Source organism: Musa acuminata, chromosome BXJ2-8 (assembly GCF_036884655.1).
Source record: "Musa acuminata AAA Group cultivar baxijiao chromosome BXJ2-8, Cavendish_Baxijiao_AAA, whole genome shotgun sequence".
Taxonomy (NCBI): domain Eukaryota; kingdom Viridiplantae; phylum Streptophyta; class Magnoliopsida; order Zingiberales; family Musaceae; genus Musa; species Musa acuminata.
In genome coordinates, this window is record NC_088345.1 from 52,373,193 (window position 1) to 52,386,733 (window position 13,541).

Below are 13,541 nucleotides of genomic sequence, written 5' to 3' on the forward strand. Positions count from 1 at the left end.
TATTTACTGCCATGTGAGACACAAAACTCTTCATGTACAACACTAGTCCTGTTCACAAGTACAAGGGTTTAGACAATTGAGTAGGAAAAGGCAACAACGATTGCTTTTAACATACATATCTAATGTTGCATGGTTAATGATATATTGACGGTAGCATTATTGCACTAAATTCGTTCTTTATTGATACTTGCATGTTGACAAAGTTTCAGTCTTAAAATTCTTGCCATGCCATTTACCCATACAATTATTGTTGGTTAAATTTGATGGATTATTTGTTGAAATAATTTTGTTTTATATTAGCGCATGATTATTGATGTAGCTAGGTTTATTGGTTTGGTTTCCACAGCAAGTTCAGTAACTAAAATCTTCAAAGCCTTGCACAAGAGATTTGAAATAAGAATGTTAAATTGACTAATATTGATTTATATCAAGATTTGTCTTATAATAGTGTTTTGTTTGGTATTTATTTGGTATCTATGGTATGTATCGATTCGATAGGAGGTTGGTACGAGTGATACATCGATTTATTGGTACGTTCATTATTCATCGATACACAAAACTCTTCATGAATCATGATATTTGATCATTATTTTTGGACATTAAGTTAAATCAAAGGATGTGATTGTTGACCAAATGTAATAATATAACTTATCAAAATTATTAGGTATCCCTTGAATTAAAAATAAAAAATCTACACACACACACACCACCAGTGGGAATGGAGCGTAGTAATACTCGAGAAAGACGCAACAAAGTGTAGGAAAAGGCTAAACAAATCTATAGCGTACTCGGTCAACCCAGCAAAAGAAAGACGAGGATGGTAGAGATCGCACCACCCGGCCGAGTCGAGATCGAGTCACAACCCGGCCGGAGCGAGGCTGAGGTGGAGGTCCAGGTCGCTGGATCCCTCGGGGCCACCGTCCAACCCGCGTGGGGCCAGCGCCGGGCTGAGGTGGAGGTCCACGTCTCTGGATCCCTCGGGGCCACCGTCCAACCCGCGTGGGGCCGGCGCCGGGCTGAGGTGGAGGTCCAGGTCGCTGGATCCCTCGGGTTCATCGTCCAACCCGGGTCGGGCCATCGCCGGGCTGAGGTGGAGGTCCACGTCTCTGGATCCCTCGGGGCCACCGTCCAACCCACGTGGGGCCGGCGATACGGTCAGACTGCCCTCGGCAACGTAAGTCCAGCCCGAAGCGGCGCAGTGATGCAGCACGTCGTGGGGCGGGTTGGGGCGCGAGAACCCGGCATAGATCGCCGGCTGAGCCACCGAAGAGATGGCGCGCGGGCTCCGCTGGTGGTGGGCAGCTCGGGCTTGCAGCTGGGCACGCTTCTGCCGCTGGCGCTCCTCCCTGTGCGCGTTCTGATGGCCCCCCAGCGCCTGCGAGTTGGCGAACTCGCGGCAGCAGTACTGGCACTCGTACTTCCTCCCGTCCCAGGCGGCGCATGAGGCGACGGTGGTAGAAGAGGAGGCGGCTTCCGACACCACCGGCGGCGCGCCACCGCCTGCGGGCTCCTCCTTGTGAGACATATGGAACCCGAACAGCTTCAGTCGTGGGCTGCCACCGGTGGCTTTGGCGGCCTCACAGATCCCTGCCATCTCTCTCTCTCTCTCTGTCGCTCGCTCTCTTATAAACTCCTCTCACTCACTCTTGTAGAAGAGGTGAGGAGGGAGATGGAAATGAAGGTGAGCTTATATATATATATATATATATATATATATATATATATATATATATATATATATATATATATATATATATATATATATATATATATGCGTATAAAAGAACTGAGAGTCAAAGTTGATTACTACATGCTACACAATAATATATGGTGGAACTTAGAACATATTATGGTTGTGATTTGGGTTACCATAGTTTGGTTTAGGATCAATGGTTTTATATTGCAACGACAAAGTTTCAAATTGTCGAGTCAAACAGTTATTACATTAACAACAGTTTTCTTCAAACCTTTGTTAAACCTAAATCATGCACCAAAATGATGAACCCTTAAATGACGCCATGTCCTGTTGGTTCAACAATGGGTCATCAATCTGAATTTTGAAGGTAATCCAACATCTTTAGATCCCTGAATCCTTATGGTTGATGATGGAAATCTCGTATCAAACAAAATCTTTGTGTAAGAAAAGATTGTTTTTGGAAGTATTCTCAACGAAGTCATTCCAATGCCTAAGTCAACCTGATATCTTTAGATCTCGAATCCTTATGGTCGATGATGGAAGCCTCGTATCAAACTAAATCTTTGTGTTTCCTCATGTAAGAAAAGACTATTGTTGAGAGTATTTATAATATTTTTCTCCCCCTCTTGCGAATGAATATTCATTCTGATATTTGTCAAAATGTCAAAATCAAAGGACATTGAATATAGGGTAATTTTTGGCTCTATTGAGAAAATTAGATCATTCGATCACCTATGAACAAAACACATCATCTATGTACTATCACCATCAATGATTAATTTGCATGCCGTTTCTATCACTAGGAAACTGCATCACCTTTGGGTCTTTGTACATCAGTGGGAACCCTTGATAGAGGCTTCAAAGCAAACCTTTTGTCATGCAATTGATATTTTTGAGAGAGAGAGAGAGAGAGAGAGAGAGAGAGAGAGAGAGAGTTGCATGCTAAGGAATCTGCTGTGTTTATGGTTGTTATTTTCTTATGTCCTACAACACAAAATGTCATAGATGGGTTTGAACAAACATTTCATTTCTTTTGTTGATATAAAGGTCTAATTGCATTTCTCTCTAAATAGAAAATTTTAGTCAATGCAGTTGACATCAGGGACATGAAGAGAGAGACAAGGATTATCCAAGTTTGATGGAATTAGGATAACTCAACTAACTACTTTTAACCTTTAATCAAGACTACAAACCCTGAGTTCAACTTAGGACACCACTTAAAGCCAATGATCTCAAACCCAAACCAAAAAGAGTCAGTGTTGCAATCTTCAGCAAAAGTAAATACAGATGTAAACATGATTAAACTGACAATTTCAAGCCCTAACTCCCCATGGAGTTCTAAGTAAAACAAAGTATGCTTCAATCCACACACTACTTATCAGTCATAAGCATGAGGATAAGAGTCAATGCATTATGAACCCATATTTGTCACTTGCCAATCACATTTTTCTTTCTCCTTTCCTTTTCATGTTGCATTATGGGACATGTCTATCTATATTATGACATGTCTATCTATACCATGAGAATTTTATGAGAGTAGGTTGATTTCTAGATCCAAGATTAATTTGGATATCAAAGAGGACAGCCAGTCTGCCTTTTAATTTGTCAGCGCATGACATTTTTCTCTTCTCCTATCCTTTTCATGTTGCATTGTGGACCATGACTTTCAAAACTGTAGAAACTTTTGCATGATGAAACAAACATGTACACATTCACTTGGATGTCAAGATGTAGGCACTGAAAGAGGAAGAGATGTGATTCTCATTGGGTTACTGAAACAACCACTTGCATCCACCAAACAAACTAAAGAAACATTGAAGTAAGATTTAATCAATCTCTATGTTTCCTTATGAAGATCGATAGGATTCTGATGGCAACAATTTAAGATTGGTAGAGTACTGAAGGCAACAACTACATGATAAACAGTCAATTTAAGCATCAATTTGGTTTATGTTCCTACATACAGGTCTACATGCATGTTGATTTGAGAAAAATAGCAGCCCTAAGAGACATGATGCTCAAACTCATGAAGACATAGAAAGGCAGCTGGACATCAATTAATTATCCGGGAGTGACAAAAACTGAATAATTCATGCTTATTTCTGAAAGATGTACAAACCTCTGTTGAAGACAGTTTTCATGTGGCAAAATGATGGGTTGAAAGTTGCATGTTGTACTACTCTTGTAGGCAAAGTTGTACTGAGAGAAATCATTCCGGTCATCATTTTCTTCAGGATGATGAGAAAGGCGGATTATATCTTTATCTTGCATGTTCAGCTTTTGTCAAGTGATAGCTGCAAACCCAAATGTAGATCAGGTGTGACAAATCTTGCTTGCATCTGCCAAAATGGTGAGACATGATTCTTTTCCTGAGTTCCATTTGTGTTAAAAGTTTTCTTCTTTGATTGCAGAATATCAAATTTATATTTCAATCCATCTGTGTATATTCACTGATTGCTCATAGGAAGTCTGAACCATCAGCTGCTCTTGATCTGTGTTCAGATATGCCCATCTATATCTCTACATTTAGAGATGGGATAACCCTAATGAATTCTTCTGCATTCCTTCTTCCTCTAGGATGCAGACCAGACTGTGGTTCCACAGAGAGATCCTGCAACAATTTACAAGAATAAGAACAGGAAAGTGAGTCATCTGCAAGTTGCATATCGACCGCAAACGCAGACCCGGATGCTAAATTTTTGTCAGAGAAAAAAACCTCGTTGTCGTTCGGATTAGCAGAGTGGCAGTTTGTTCTTCCCAATTGTCAGAGGTGCTTGGAGGGGAAGCAGAGCAAGATGCACTATTGGTCATGTGCTTGCTGAAGAGGGGAATCCATCTTGTGAGTGCTTGGATTCATCAGACAGCAGTTTCTACTGCACTGTGTTGCAATGCCTGGGGGAGGTTTCAACTTTGATGTGATCAGCCTGGCATAGATTTAAACACAGACTTGTCAGCATTCAAGATTGGAGGATTTGAGCTGAGTGAAGATGGAGGAAGCCATGCTTGAGTTACTGATGAATGAACTGGTTGTAGAGACCCTTGCCAGAAAAGAACTGAGAACCTTGGTTATTTCAGAAGCCTGTGGGTAGCAAATTACAGCACCTGAGAAATCATTGGCTCATTTCTCTTTCTTCGACACTCATACGACTGGATGATAATCTCACTGCTTAGAGAAAAAACGATGTTACTTGCAGGGTAAATATCAGACAACATCAGATTGCCCAACAAAAATGCTACACTGTGAAGTAGACACAATGAGCTGACTGTCACTCATTAGGGAACCCAATTGCTGTTCAATCCAAACTGTAAGCAGGAGAGATGAGTTCATGCATCTTGAAAACCATCATGCACCACCATAATCTACCAACCATACATCAATCAGATTTAAGTTGGCCTTGACAATGAACAGAAGCAGGGGCATCCAATGTTGTTGACACAGTTAAAATGTGCACACCAAAAGGGCACTCACTATTTCATGATACAACAAATTAGAGAGGAGAGAATACTAAAAAGATATAAAGAGTTCTTCGCTATGATGAATTACCAGATCACAGAGTGAATGGAGAACATCGGCGTTTGATGCTTCGATGACAACATAATGTCACGAGATAAACACCAAAGTCCGATTCAACTATGTCTAAGTAAACCCATTGATATTTGAACTCTCCTGTTGATCAAAATTTCCACTGTGGAATGAGGTACATCCATCATCTTCCTTTTTAAGAGGATCAAAAAGAAATGAGAGGCCTCACTAGTACAAAGACTAAAGACCAGAGTAGGCAAAACAAGTATTTTCAAATGCAAATAATTGCCCCTTGCTGCATTTGTGAAAAAATGGGATAGGCTATGAACTATGAGTGCTACAGCACAGATGTAGAAGTTGCTCCTAAGTGTATATTTACACAGATGAAGAAAAAAAATATATTGAACAAAAACAAGGGGATTCCTGCACTAATCTTATGTGAAGCAACTGGTTGTGTCGGTCTTGATCACCCTGGTATTGTAAGAACCACAAAAACCACATTTGTGGTAAAGCCAGTGAAAGCGAGATGTTCCCTTTTTGCCACAGTCGTTACATAGTATGTCCTGGGTATTACGAAATAGCAATTATTTCAGTATTATGTAGGGTCTCAAGATAGTTGTTTGATACCTGACATCGATCCCGGTACTCTTCAGGAAGCTCTTCAGCAGCCAACAAGGCATCAATCATGCCAAAGTACACCTGAACAAATGCACAACCATTTCCAATTAGAAGAAATGAAAGCTGAAGGAATTATGTGCTGTATAGCAAGCATGCTCTAGCAAATATTTGCACTCTTTCAATTTCCATTTTGTACCCTTGTAAATTTTTGTTCAATTGTGTTCTAATATAGCTATTATGCATGATACTAGAAAGAATTGCGCCCTAGGCATGCTTACTATCACATCCTTTTCACAGATGGCCCTCATCCTGAAAAGGAGGATGCCTTAACTTACCAGCTACATTTTGATTGATCATGCATGAAACATGAACCGGAACCAAATATATTTTGGGGCTAAATTGTCACTTTGAAATAATGAATAGCATCTTTCTCGTTGCATGCTCCATGGAATAAAGAACAGATTAGAACACCACTTAGATGTAAGAACACTTCTAGGAAACATGTTAAAGTTAGTTGATACAACAATTAGAAAGAGGATCTACATAATTTGTAAACGTAAAATCAGGTAGGTGAAAATTTATGAAACTAAGTGCATCAGATATAGGCTTTATTGTAGATATGGATTTCATTAAAAAATTGCAGCAGTATCTACAAGATTCCGATCGGGTTCAAGATTGATCATAGGATTTAGGACATGGATAGGTTTGACAGCTCAGGATGAGGATAGGTTCTGCAGCCAGACAAACAAACCCAATAGTTTAATGGTTTCTTTGAAACAAGAAGATCTGACAAAAATCAGTCACAATCTGCATGATGAGACAAAGATGAGCTGGGATCAACGGGATTGGCTGGAAATCAATCTGGGATCAACCGACACTGACCAAAATTAGTTTGAAAGGCTGATCATTGCTCAGGCTGCTATAATCAACTCAGGATCAGTGATTGAATTTGGTGATCCCAAAAAGTAAGGGTTCAGAAATTTGTGCCTAATCTGAAGCAGAATCAGTTTCAGACAAGGGACTAAAATAGTCAGTAATAGAATACTAGAGAAATTGATAACTTTCATGGTGATCCTTAAATTGAATCAGATGATCAAATCAAATAAGAATTCTGGATGAGTTAAGATGCGACCATTTTAGAAATACTAGTATGTTTAAAGGGATTCAATGACCATGTAGAGACATAACATGGAGATTTTTAAGGTTTAACACAAGGAAAGAATGAAGAAAGGATAGGTCATAATCTTATCACCTATTTGCCTATGGGATTTGTCATTTCATCTGTTTGAGTGGATGCAAAATCATTCCTTTCTTTCTTGCAAATAATCAACATATACAATGAATCCTTCGAAACTACCTATGCTTACAAACATATAAAAAAAAGCTTAATCTTGGAAGAAATACTGATAACTTACGGCCATGTCTCCCAAGGATTTGCTGCAAATTGGGCAGGTGTAATGACTGCAAGTGTACGCCTAGGCAGAAACAAAAAAGTTAGCTAATTATCAACCAACTTCCTGAATAAAAAACATGCAGGACAACTTAACAGCTAACAAATAAAGCCTCAAAGAAAAACAAAAGATACTTGACAGGAAAAAGGGCATACTTGGAAGCATGCAGAATGCATGAAATGTCCACAGCGCAGAGCTCTTACTGCTGCACTTGATGTAAACAGAAAATCACAACAAATCGGACAGTTTGTCTCTAGACCTTTCTCCCGGCACTTGTGCTCCTTCAATTTCATACCCAAGCAACAATTGCATGTCATGCAATGAAAGAAGTCTATGCCAAGTCCTTTTCCAACACAACATAAGTTGCATAATGGGCAGTGGTACACATTTCTGAAAAATAAAAATTACAGGATTAGCTACTTGAAACATGTAGATTTGTTTGTTAGAGGACTCAAGTCTTTTCATATCATTTATCGATTTGATTAAAGTTTATCTTAGTTTTATTAATTTTTGGCTGAAACAACACATTATGCTAATTACTAATGATCTATGTTAGTAGGTGACATGTGATGCTGAGACTTTCACATAGAGAACTGTGAAGACATTACTGAATGCAAGATCATATCTGTAAGGGTTTGTTCTTGCAAATATCACTTGATAACCTCTACAAATGATATTTTATCATTACACAGGCAATCTAGGAATCATAGTTGTGCATGAAACCTCAAGCTCAATGATCAGGAACAACTATAATTTGCTAAGGATTTTGACAAAACAAGAGCCGAGAACACCGAGGAGTTCCAACATGGAATTCCCTTTGAGTCTTGAATAACTAGAAACAAATGATTAACTAACTAAATTGTTTCAGCTTGAGACCCACCCAGAAATGACACCTATAGGAAACAAGAGGTTGCACAAAACACAACAGTTGATTTTCCTGATAGTCAATTCCAAAGAGAAGTCAAAACCACACTGTGGGGTTTTCTTTCATACCTTAACACTTACTTCATTTGACTAAAAAATTGGGCACCTACAAAAATAAATTGAGATCTTCACTTACTAGTTTAAGTAGTTCATATAATTGATTCTCAAGAATTGAACGATGACTGTTGTTGTGCATAGGACACAACTATTATTGTCTATAAGGAAGTTTAAACTATATAGAAAAATGTTTATATGCAGAGGTTTAAGAATTGTGTTTAAAAGAATACATTTCCCTTAAAGCAATCTATATTTATGCACAAATAAATGTCTAGATGCTCAAGATAAACATGAAAAAGATAAATAAATGGTTCTTTAACACTAGGTATAAGTCAAATAGGGAAGTTCCATAAAAGAAAAGTAAAGCAAAAAAAAAAGGAACATTTATTTTTCCTAATGCCAAAATGCTATTAGAAATGCAATATTGAGTCATCAACCATTCATCATAAAAAAACTTGAAGATATTGCAATAATACTTCGCCATCGAGAATCCAGCACAGGAAGGTGTACTGCAAGTTGGACCAACTGGTTGAACCTTCAAACAATGCATACACATCATTTCACTTGTTGCTTTTCTGCAAAGGACAAGAAAGAATGGTTGGCATCATAATATTGTCCTAGCCAAGGGACCCAAAACTGCCAACATTGTCCAGTAGAGGAGGTTAGTTTCACCATTTGAAAGCCAAATAAAATTCTTACACCAATTAGTCCAACACACACACACACACACACACACACAAATATATATATATATATATATATATATATATATATATATATATATATATATATATATATATATATATATATATATATATATATATATATATATATCAGATCTGAAATTCCTGTATGCAAGCTACATGAGCAAGAACTTCAACCTGGGAAACCTTTTACAAGTTGCGATATATTTGGAGCACCCTGAAGCAAAGGGTTCTATCCACCAATGCAATAACAAATAACTGAAGAAACTACAAATGAGGTCTATGTTATTGCAACTTTTGCATTTACATCACTTTTATCTTGGTGCAATTTTGATAATAGCAACTTCGACTTCACCAGCCTCGGCTGCATCCTCCTCTGTTCATAATCATATATAGACTGACCACTGTCACTTCAAACAACTTTTATGTGTATAAACAAGCGTCTAACATGAAACGTTTGATGCTTCTTTTGCTTATTTTGTAGAAATGCTTACAGCAAACTTACCAAGAGGTGCAATTCTTGAGTTCCTCAAAAACTAAATAACCGATGAGGTTACTATAAATGGCATCAGAGAATACCAATTTTAACTCCAGATATAAGTGCTAAATAGAGACGAAACAACTGCTTTACAACTGCTGTCTTGCTCTCTTTCGAGTTAGAAAACGCTCTCTTGCTGAAGCCAATGCGTCATCACCTCTCTTGTAACGTTCAGTTGATCGATCCACAGCTGCCAATTTATCACCATCATCGTAATCTTTTACAGTAACATCTGATGTTGTTAACTCTGCAGCTTGCTCAGAGTTGTTCTGTGTATGACTAGAAGTCTTGGCTTGAGTATCATCTTTCTCTGTATCCTGAGTATAATCTGTCTGTGCATTCTTCTCAGTAGGGCCATGTTCAGGTACCGCTGAAGTGCCTCCGGGTGGCTTTTGTTCCTTCCGTTTTGTGGCATCTTCTGACTGAGCACCAAAAGCTACATTCTCACCGAGCCCAAAGTAAAAATCGCTCAAGTCACTCTTCTTGGTTACCTACATGAAGCAGTCATGTCGGTTACATTAACTGATTAAAGAAAAGAAATGGCTGCTGCATAATGAAATTTAATGACCATGATAACCAACTAAAAAAGTAAAAGCATCGAAGAGAAGTGTGATCACTCCTGAGAAATAATGAAATTGCTAGTCCCACTTAATTGCATCATAAAACAACTTATCACTCAAATACTAGTCAAATTTGAATTGCATCATTGCTGAAAGCAGCCATTTGAATTGGATTCGACATACAATAACTAGAAGCCTTCACTCATAATGGATCTTCTTGCACTATGGTTGATAACATAAAAGAAAATTCACATTGAGTTTCGGAACATTAAACATGCGTATTGTCACTAGAAGGACCAATCTTACTGGCTAAGCGTAAAAAAATTATGGTGATCCATGTTTCACAATAACATGAGAACTATCATAAGTCTTGTCCTCTCCTAAGTCTTGCCCTAACTGATGTTCAAGGCATGAACCATGCTGATCATAAGTTAGCCAGGTTGTCAAATCCACTCAAACCCTCAAGACACCTCACTGTGCTTCATAATTGGAAGATTATAGTTTATAAGACTACAAGTGTCACAGATCTTAACATGATGTGATCTGATAGCCTATCTGACTAAACTGGGTATGAATCAAACCCCTAACCAAAACCGTCCAAATTCTGATCTGATCAAGGTTTTAAAAATCGAGATGAAGGTCAAGACTGGTAAACAAGAAGGGGATAATAATGCAACAATCGGTTGGGACAATATGGTTGGAGTATTGGACAAAGATGAAGATAGGATAAGGTCACAGAAAAATTAAAATCAAGACAAAAAACCAAAATCAGATAAATTCAATTTTTATGGAAAAAATCAAAATTACCACCAAGCTTATATTAATAGATGACTAAGATGTGAACCTTGGATGCAATACTTTTACCAAGGTCTCATTCCATGTGGCCAACACCAAATAGCATATAATACTCGATAGCTAATATTACAATTCATCAATTAGCTAATAGATAAATTCAATAATTATGCTCACAAATACAATACTCCCGAAGGCGAAATATACACTTAATAACTTTCATCACTCTAAATCTACAAAAGTTATCGAAAGTATTTCTATCTGATGTTAATACCAAAAGGATTTAAATTTAACAAAAGAAGATGACACAAGTATGTACAACAGGACTCCAAATTGGAAGCACATTCAAACAATAAATTGATAAGTTCTAATAAAAGTATTACCATGTTTCATGACCCCGACAAACTCATGGTTTTGGCTTCTCAAAAAAGCCCAGATAAACATACAAAAGGCAATTGCTGATGAGCTGATTCTACAACAATGAAGTGATTTTAAGCTTTTATTCTTCCACCAGAGAAAAACAAAATCAATTGTCGAATACACCACATTTTGTTGAACAGTGGATGTTTTTTATGCACAAAAGGTTGCATAAATCACATTACATATGCAACAAGAAAAATAAAGCAAAGCAGCAAAAAGAAAGATACGAGCCACTTACATCATCTCTTTCTTCACGAATTTGGCGCAGCCTCTCTTCGTCCAACCATTTTGCTTGTTCTGCTAGCTTTTTCTTGTAGGCACTGGTTACAAACTTTTCCTTATCTGCAAAAAGGTGATCATCCTTGCTCCTCTCTTTCAGCAGCTTTCTCTCATATACAATTTCATGTTCCCGCTCACGTTGTTTTGCTTTCTCCATAAGTGTTTCTATATACTTTGACTGCAACCAAGATCAAACACAGACATAAAATTTTTAACTTGCATTCTTAATCGTTAAGCACACAAAAAATGAGGTCGATCCTCTCCCACAATTTAGGTTTAATACAAAAAGAATGCCGCCGAAAAAGAACTGCCGAATTAGGATTTTTGAATTCACATCATACTTGAACAAAGCACAATTGAAAATTAAAATGCTAATTAATGTGCCAAAGCAAACATACAAAGTTCACAAAGACCGAAACGCAATTCCATGCGATAATCAGCGTAATCAAAAGGATCATGTTTTCATCCATACGTAGGCAAAAGTGAAGTACCTTTCTCTCCGTTCGATCCTGAACCTTGGGGCGCGCAATCTTCCCCTTCATCTCGTCGTAAACCCCGTCGTAGTCGAAGACCGAGGGATCCTCTTCCATTGCCTTTTTGTGCTGCTCCTCGATCTACCAAATTCCACAATCAATCAACCAACCCGCAAGTTCATTTATACATCAATACCAGGAATAAGGAAACCATTTCAAGAAACCTTCTGGAGAGACTTGTTCTTGGACGCCTGCCGTGAGATTTCCCTCTCGACGTCATCCTCGTCGTCGCCGCCGCCGAAAGCGAAGGCAGGAGGGGGAGGGCGAGGAGGAGCTGGCTTCGAGGTCTTCTGCGCCGGCGGAAATCGAAGCTGGAGTCCGTACTTCTTCATCCCTCGCGCACCGGCTCTTCTTCCTCCCCTTCTCGGACAAAAAAACGCACCCTAATTTCTGCGTGAGGCCTTTGGTTTTTAAAGCCTCTCACGCGGATCGGATTCGGCGAATCCGATCCGCGTGAGAGTCTTTAAAAACCAAAGGCCTCAAGCCTCTCACGCGGATCGGATTCGGCGAATCCGATCCGCATGAGAGGCTTTAAAAACCAAAGGCCTCACCTCGAATAGGAGTGAGGAAGGGGCGCGAGAACCCGGCATAGATCGCCGGCTGAGCCACCGAAGAGATGGCGCGCGGGCTCCGCTGGTGGTGGGCAGCTCGGGCTTGCGGCTGGGCACGATTCTGCCGCTGGCGCTCCTCCATGTGCGCGTTCTGATGGCCCCCCAGCGCCTGCGAGTTGGCGAACTCGCGGCAGCAGTACTGGCACTCGTACTTCCTCCCGTCCCAGGCGGCGCATGAGGCGACTTGTTGTTGTCAGAGAAAAAAAACCTCGTTGTTGGCAGATTTGTTCTTCCCCAATGTCAGAGATGCTTGGGGGGGGGGGGGGGGGGGGGGGGGGGGGGGGGGGGGGAGCAGTGCAAGATGCAGTATTGGTCATGTGCTTGCTGAAGAGGGGAATCCATCATGTGAGTGCTTGGATTCATCAGACAGCAGTTTCTACTGCACTGTGTTGCAATGCCCGGGGGAGATTTCAACTTTGATGTGATCAGCCTGGCATAGATTTAAACACAGACCTGTCAGCATTCAAGATTGGAGGATTTGAGCTGAGTGAAGATGGAGGAAGCCATGCTTGAGTTACTGATGAATGAACTGGTTGTAGAGACCCTTGCCAGAAATAAACTGAGAACCTTGGTGATTTCAGAAGCCTGTGGGTAGCAAATTACAGCACCTGAGAAAGATCATTGGCTCATTTCTCTTTCTTCGACACTAGTATGAGTGGATGATAATCTCACTGCTTAGAGAAAAAACGATGGTCACTTGCAGGGTAAATATCAGACAACATCAGATTGTCCAACAAAAATGCTACACTGTGAAGTAGACACAATGAGCTGACTGTCACTCTTTAGGGAACCCAATTGCTGTTCTATCCAAACTGTAAGCAGGAGAGATGAGTTC

General features: G+C 39.5%; 3 protein-coding genes across 5 annotated transcripts; all 3 read right to left on the reverse strand.

Moving 5' to 3' along the window:
* Positions 1 to 856: 856 nt before the first annotated feature.
* On the reverse strand, positions 857 to 1,594 carry LOC135620451 (zinc finger protein 6-like). Its single transcript, XM_065123375.1, has one exon. It carries the CDS (start codon positions 1,592 to 1,594, stop codon positions 857 to 859), a length of 738 nt encoding a protein of 245 aa, XP_064979447.1.
* Positions 1,595 to 3,572: 1,978 nt separating this feature from the next.
* LOC135620213 (zinc finger protein BRUTUS-like) lies at positions 3,573 to 8,998 on the reverse strand. 3 transcript variants are annotated; one of them, XM_065122966.1, is made up of 7 exons: positions 8,746 to 8,998; positions 7,444 to 7,678; positions 7,253 to 7,312; positions 5,847 to 5,918; positions 4,758 to 5,782; positions 4,413 to 4,620; positions 3,573 to 4,307 (listed from the first exon to the last, which is right to left on the reverse strand). In XM_065122966.1, the coding sequence occupies exons 1-5, from the start codon at positions 8,826 to 8,828 to the stop codon at positions 5,654 to 5,656; spliced, it is 579 nt and encodes a 192-aa protein (XP_064979038.1). In that variant the 5' UTR covers positions 8,829 to 8,998; the 3' UTR covers positions 3,573 to 4,307; positions 4,413 to 4,620; positions 4,758 to 5,653. The 3 variants fall into 3 exon arrangements, with proteins under 3 accessions (XP_064979038.1, XP_064979037.1, XP_064979039.1); XM_065122967.1 differs by having other exon boundaries at positions 3,584 to 4,307; positions 4,758 to 4,859; XM_065122965.1 differs by having other exon boundaries at positions 4,413 to 5,782.
* Positions 8,999 to 9,600: 602 nt separating this feature from the next.
* LOC103995758 (uncharacterized) lies at positions 9,601 to 12,512 on the reverse strand. Its single transcript, XM_065123376.1, has 4 exons — positions 12,260 to 12,512; positions 12,054 to 12,176; positions 11,522 to 11,740; positions 9,601 to 10,002 (listed from the first exon to the last, which is right to left on the reverse strand). The coding sequence occupies exons 1-4, from the start codon at positions 12,425 to 12,427 to the stop codon at positions 9,601 to 9,603; spliced, it is 912 nt and encodes a 303-aa protein (XP_064979448.1). The 5' UTR covers positions 12,428 to 12,512.
* Between the last annotated feature and the right edge of the window lie 1,029 nt (positions 12,513 to 13,541).

Excerpts from the sequence above, each read along its gene's own strand:
- LOC135620451 (XM_065123375.1), bottom strand. The coding sequence starts at position 1,594 with ATGGCAGGGATCTGTGAGGCCGCCAAAGCCACCGGTGGCAGCCCACGA.
- LOC135620213 (XM_065122966.1), bottom strand. The coding sequence starts at position 8,828 with ATGATGTGTATGCATTGTTTGAAGGTTCAACCAGTTGGTCCAACTTGC. Across the intron at positions 7,313-7,443 it reads TGCATTCTGCATGCTTCCAA|GCGTACACTTGCAGTCATTA; the intron begins GTATGCCCTTTT and ends GTTTCTGCCTAG. Across the intron at positions 5,919-7,252 it reads AATCCTTGGGAGACATGGCC|GTGTACTTTGGCATGATTGA; the intron begins GTAAGTTATCAG and ends GCATTTGTTCAG.
- LOC103995758 (XM_065123376.1), bottom strand. The coding sequence starts at position 12,427 with ATGAAGAAGTACGGACTCCAGCTTCGATTTCCGCCGGCGCAGAAGACC. Across the intron at positions 12,177-12,259 it reads AGAACAAGTCTCTCCAGAAG|ATCGAGGAGCAGCACAAAAA; the intron begins GTTTCTTGAAAT and ends GGAATTTGGTAG. Across the intron at positions 10,003-11,521 it reads TTCGTGAAGAAAGAGATGAT|GTAACCAAGAAGAGTGACTT; the intron begins GTAAGTGGCTCG and ends TGCTTCATGTAG.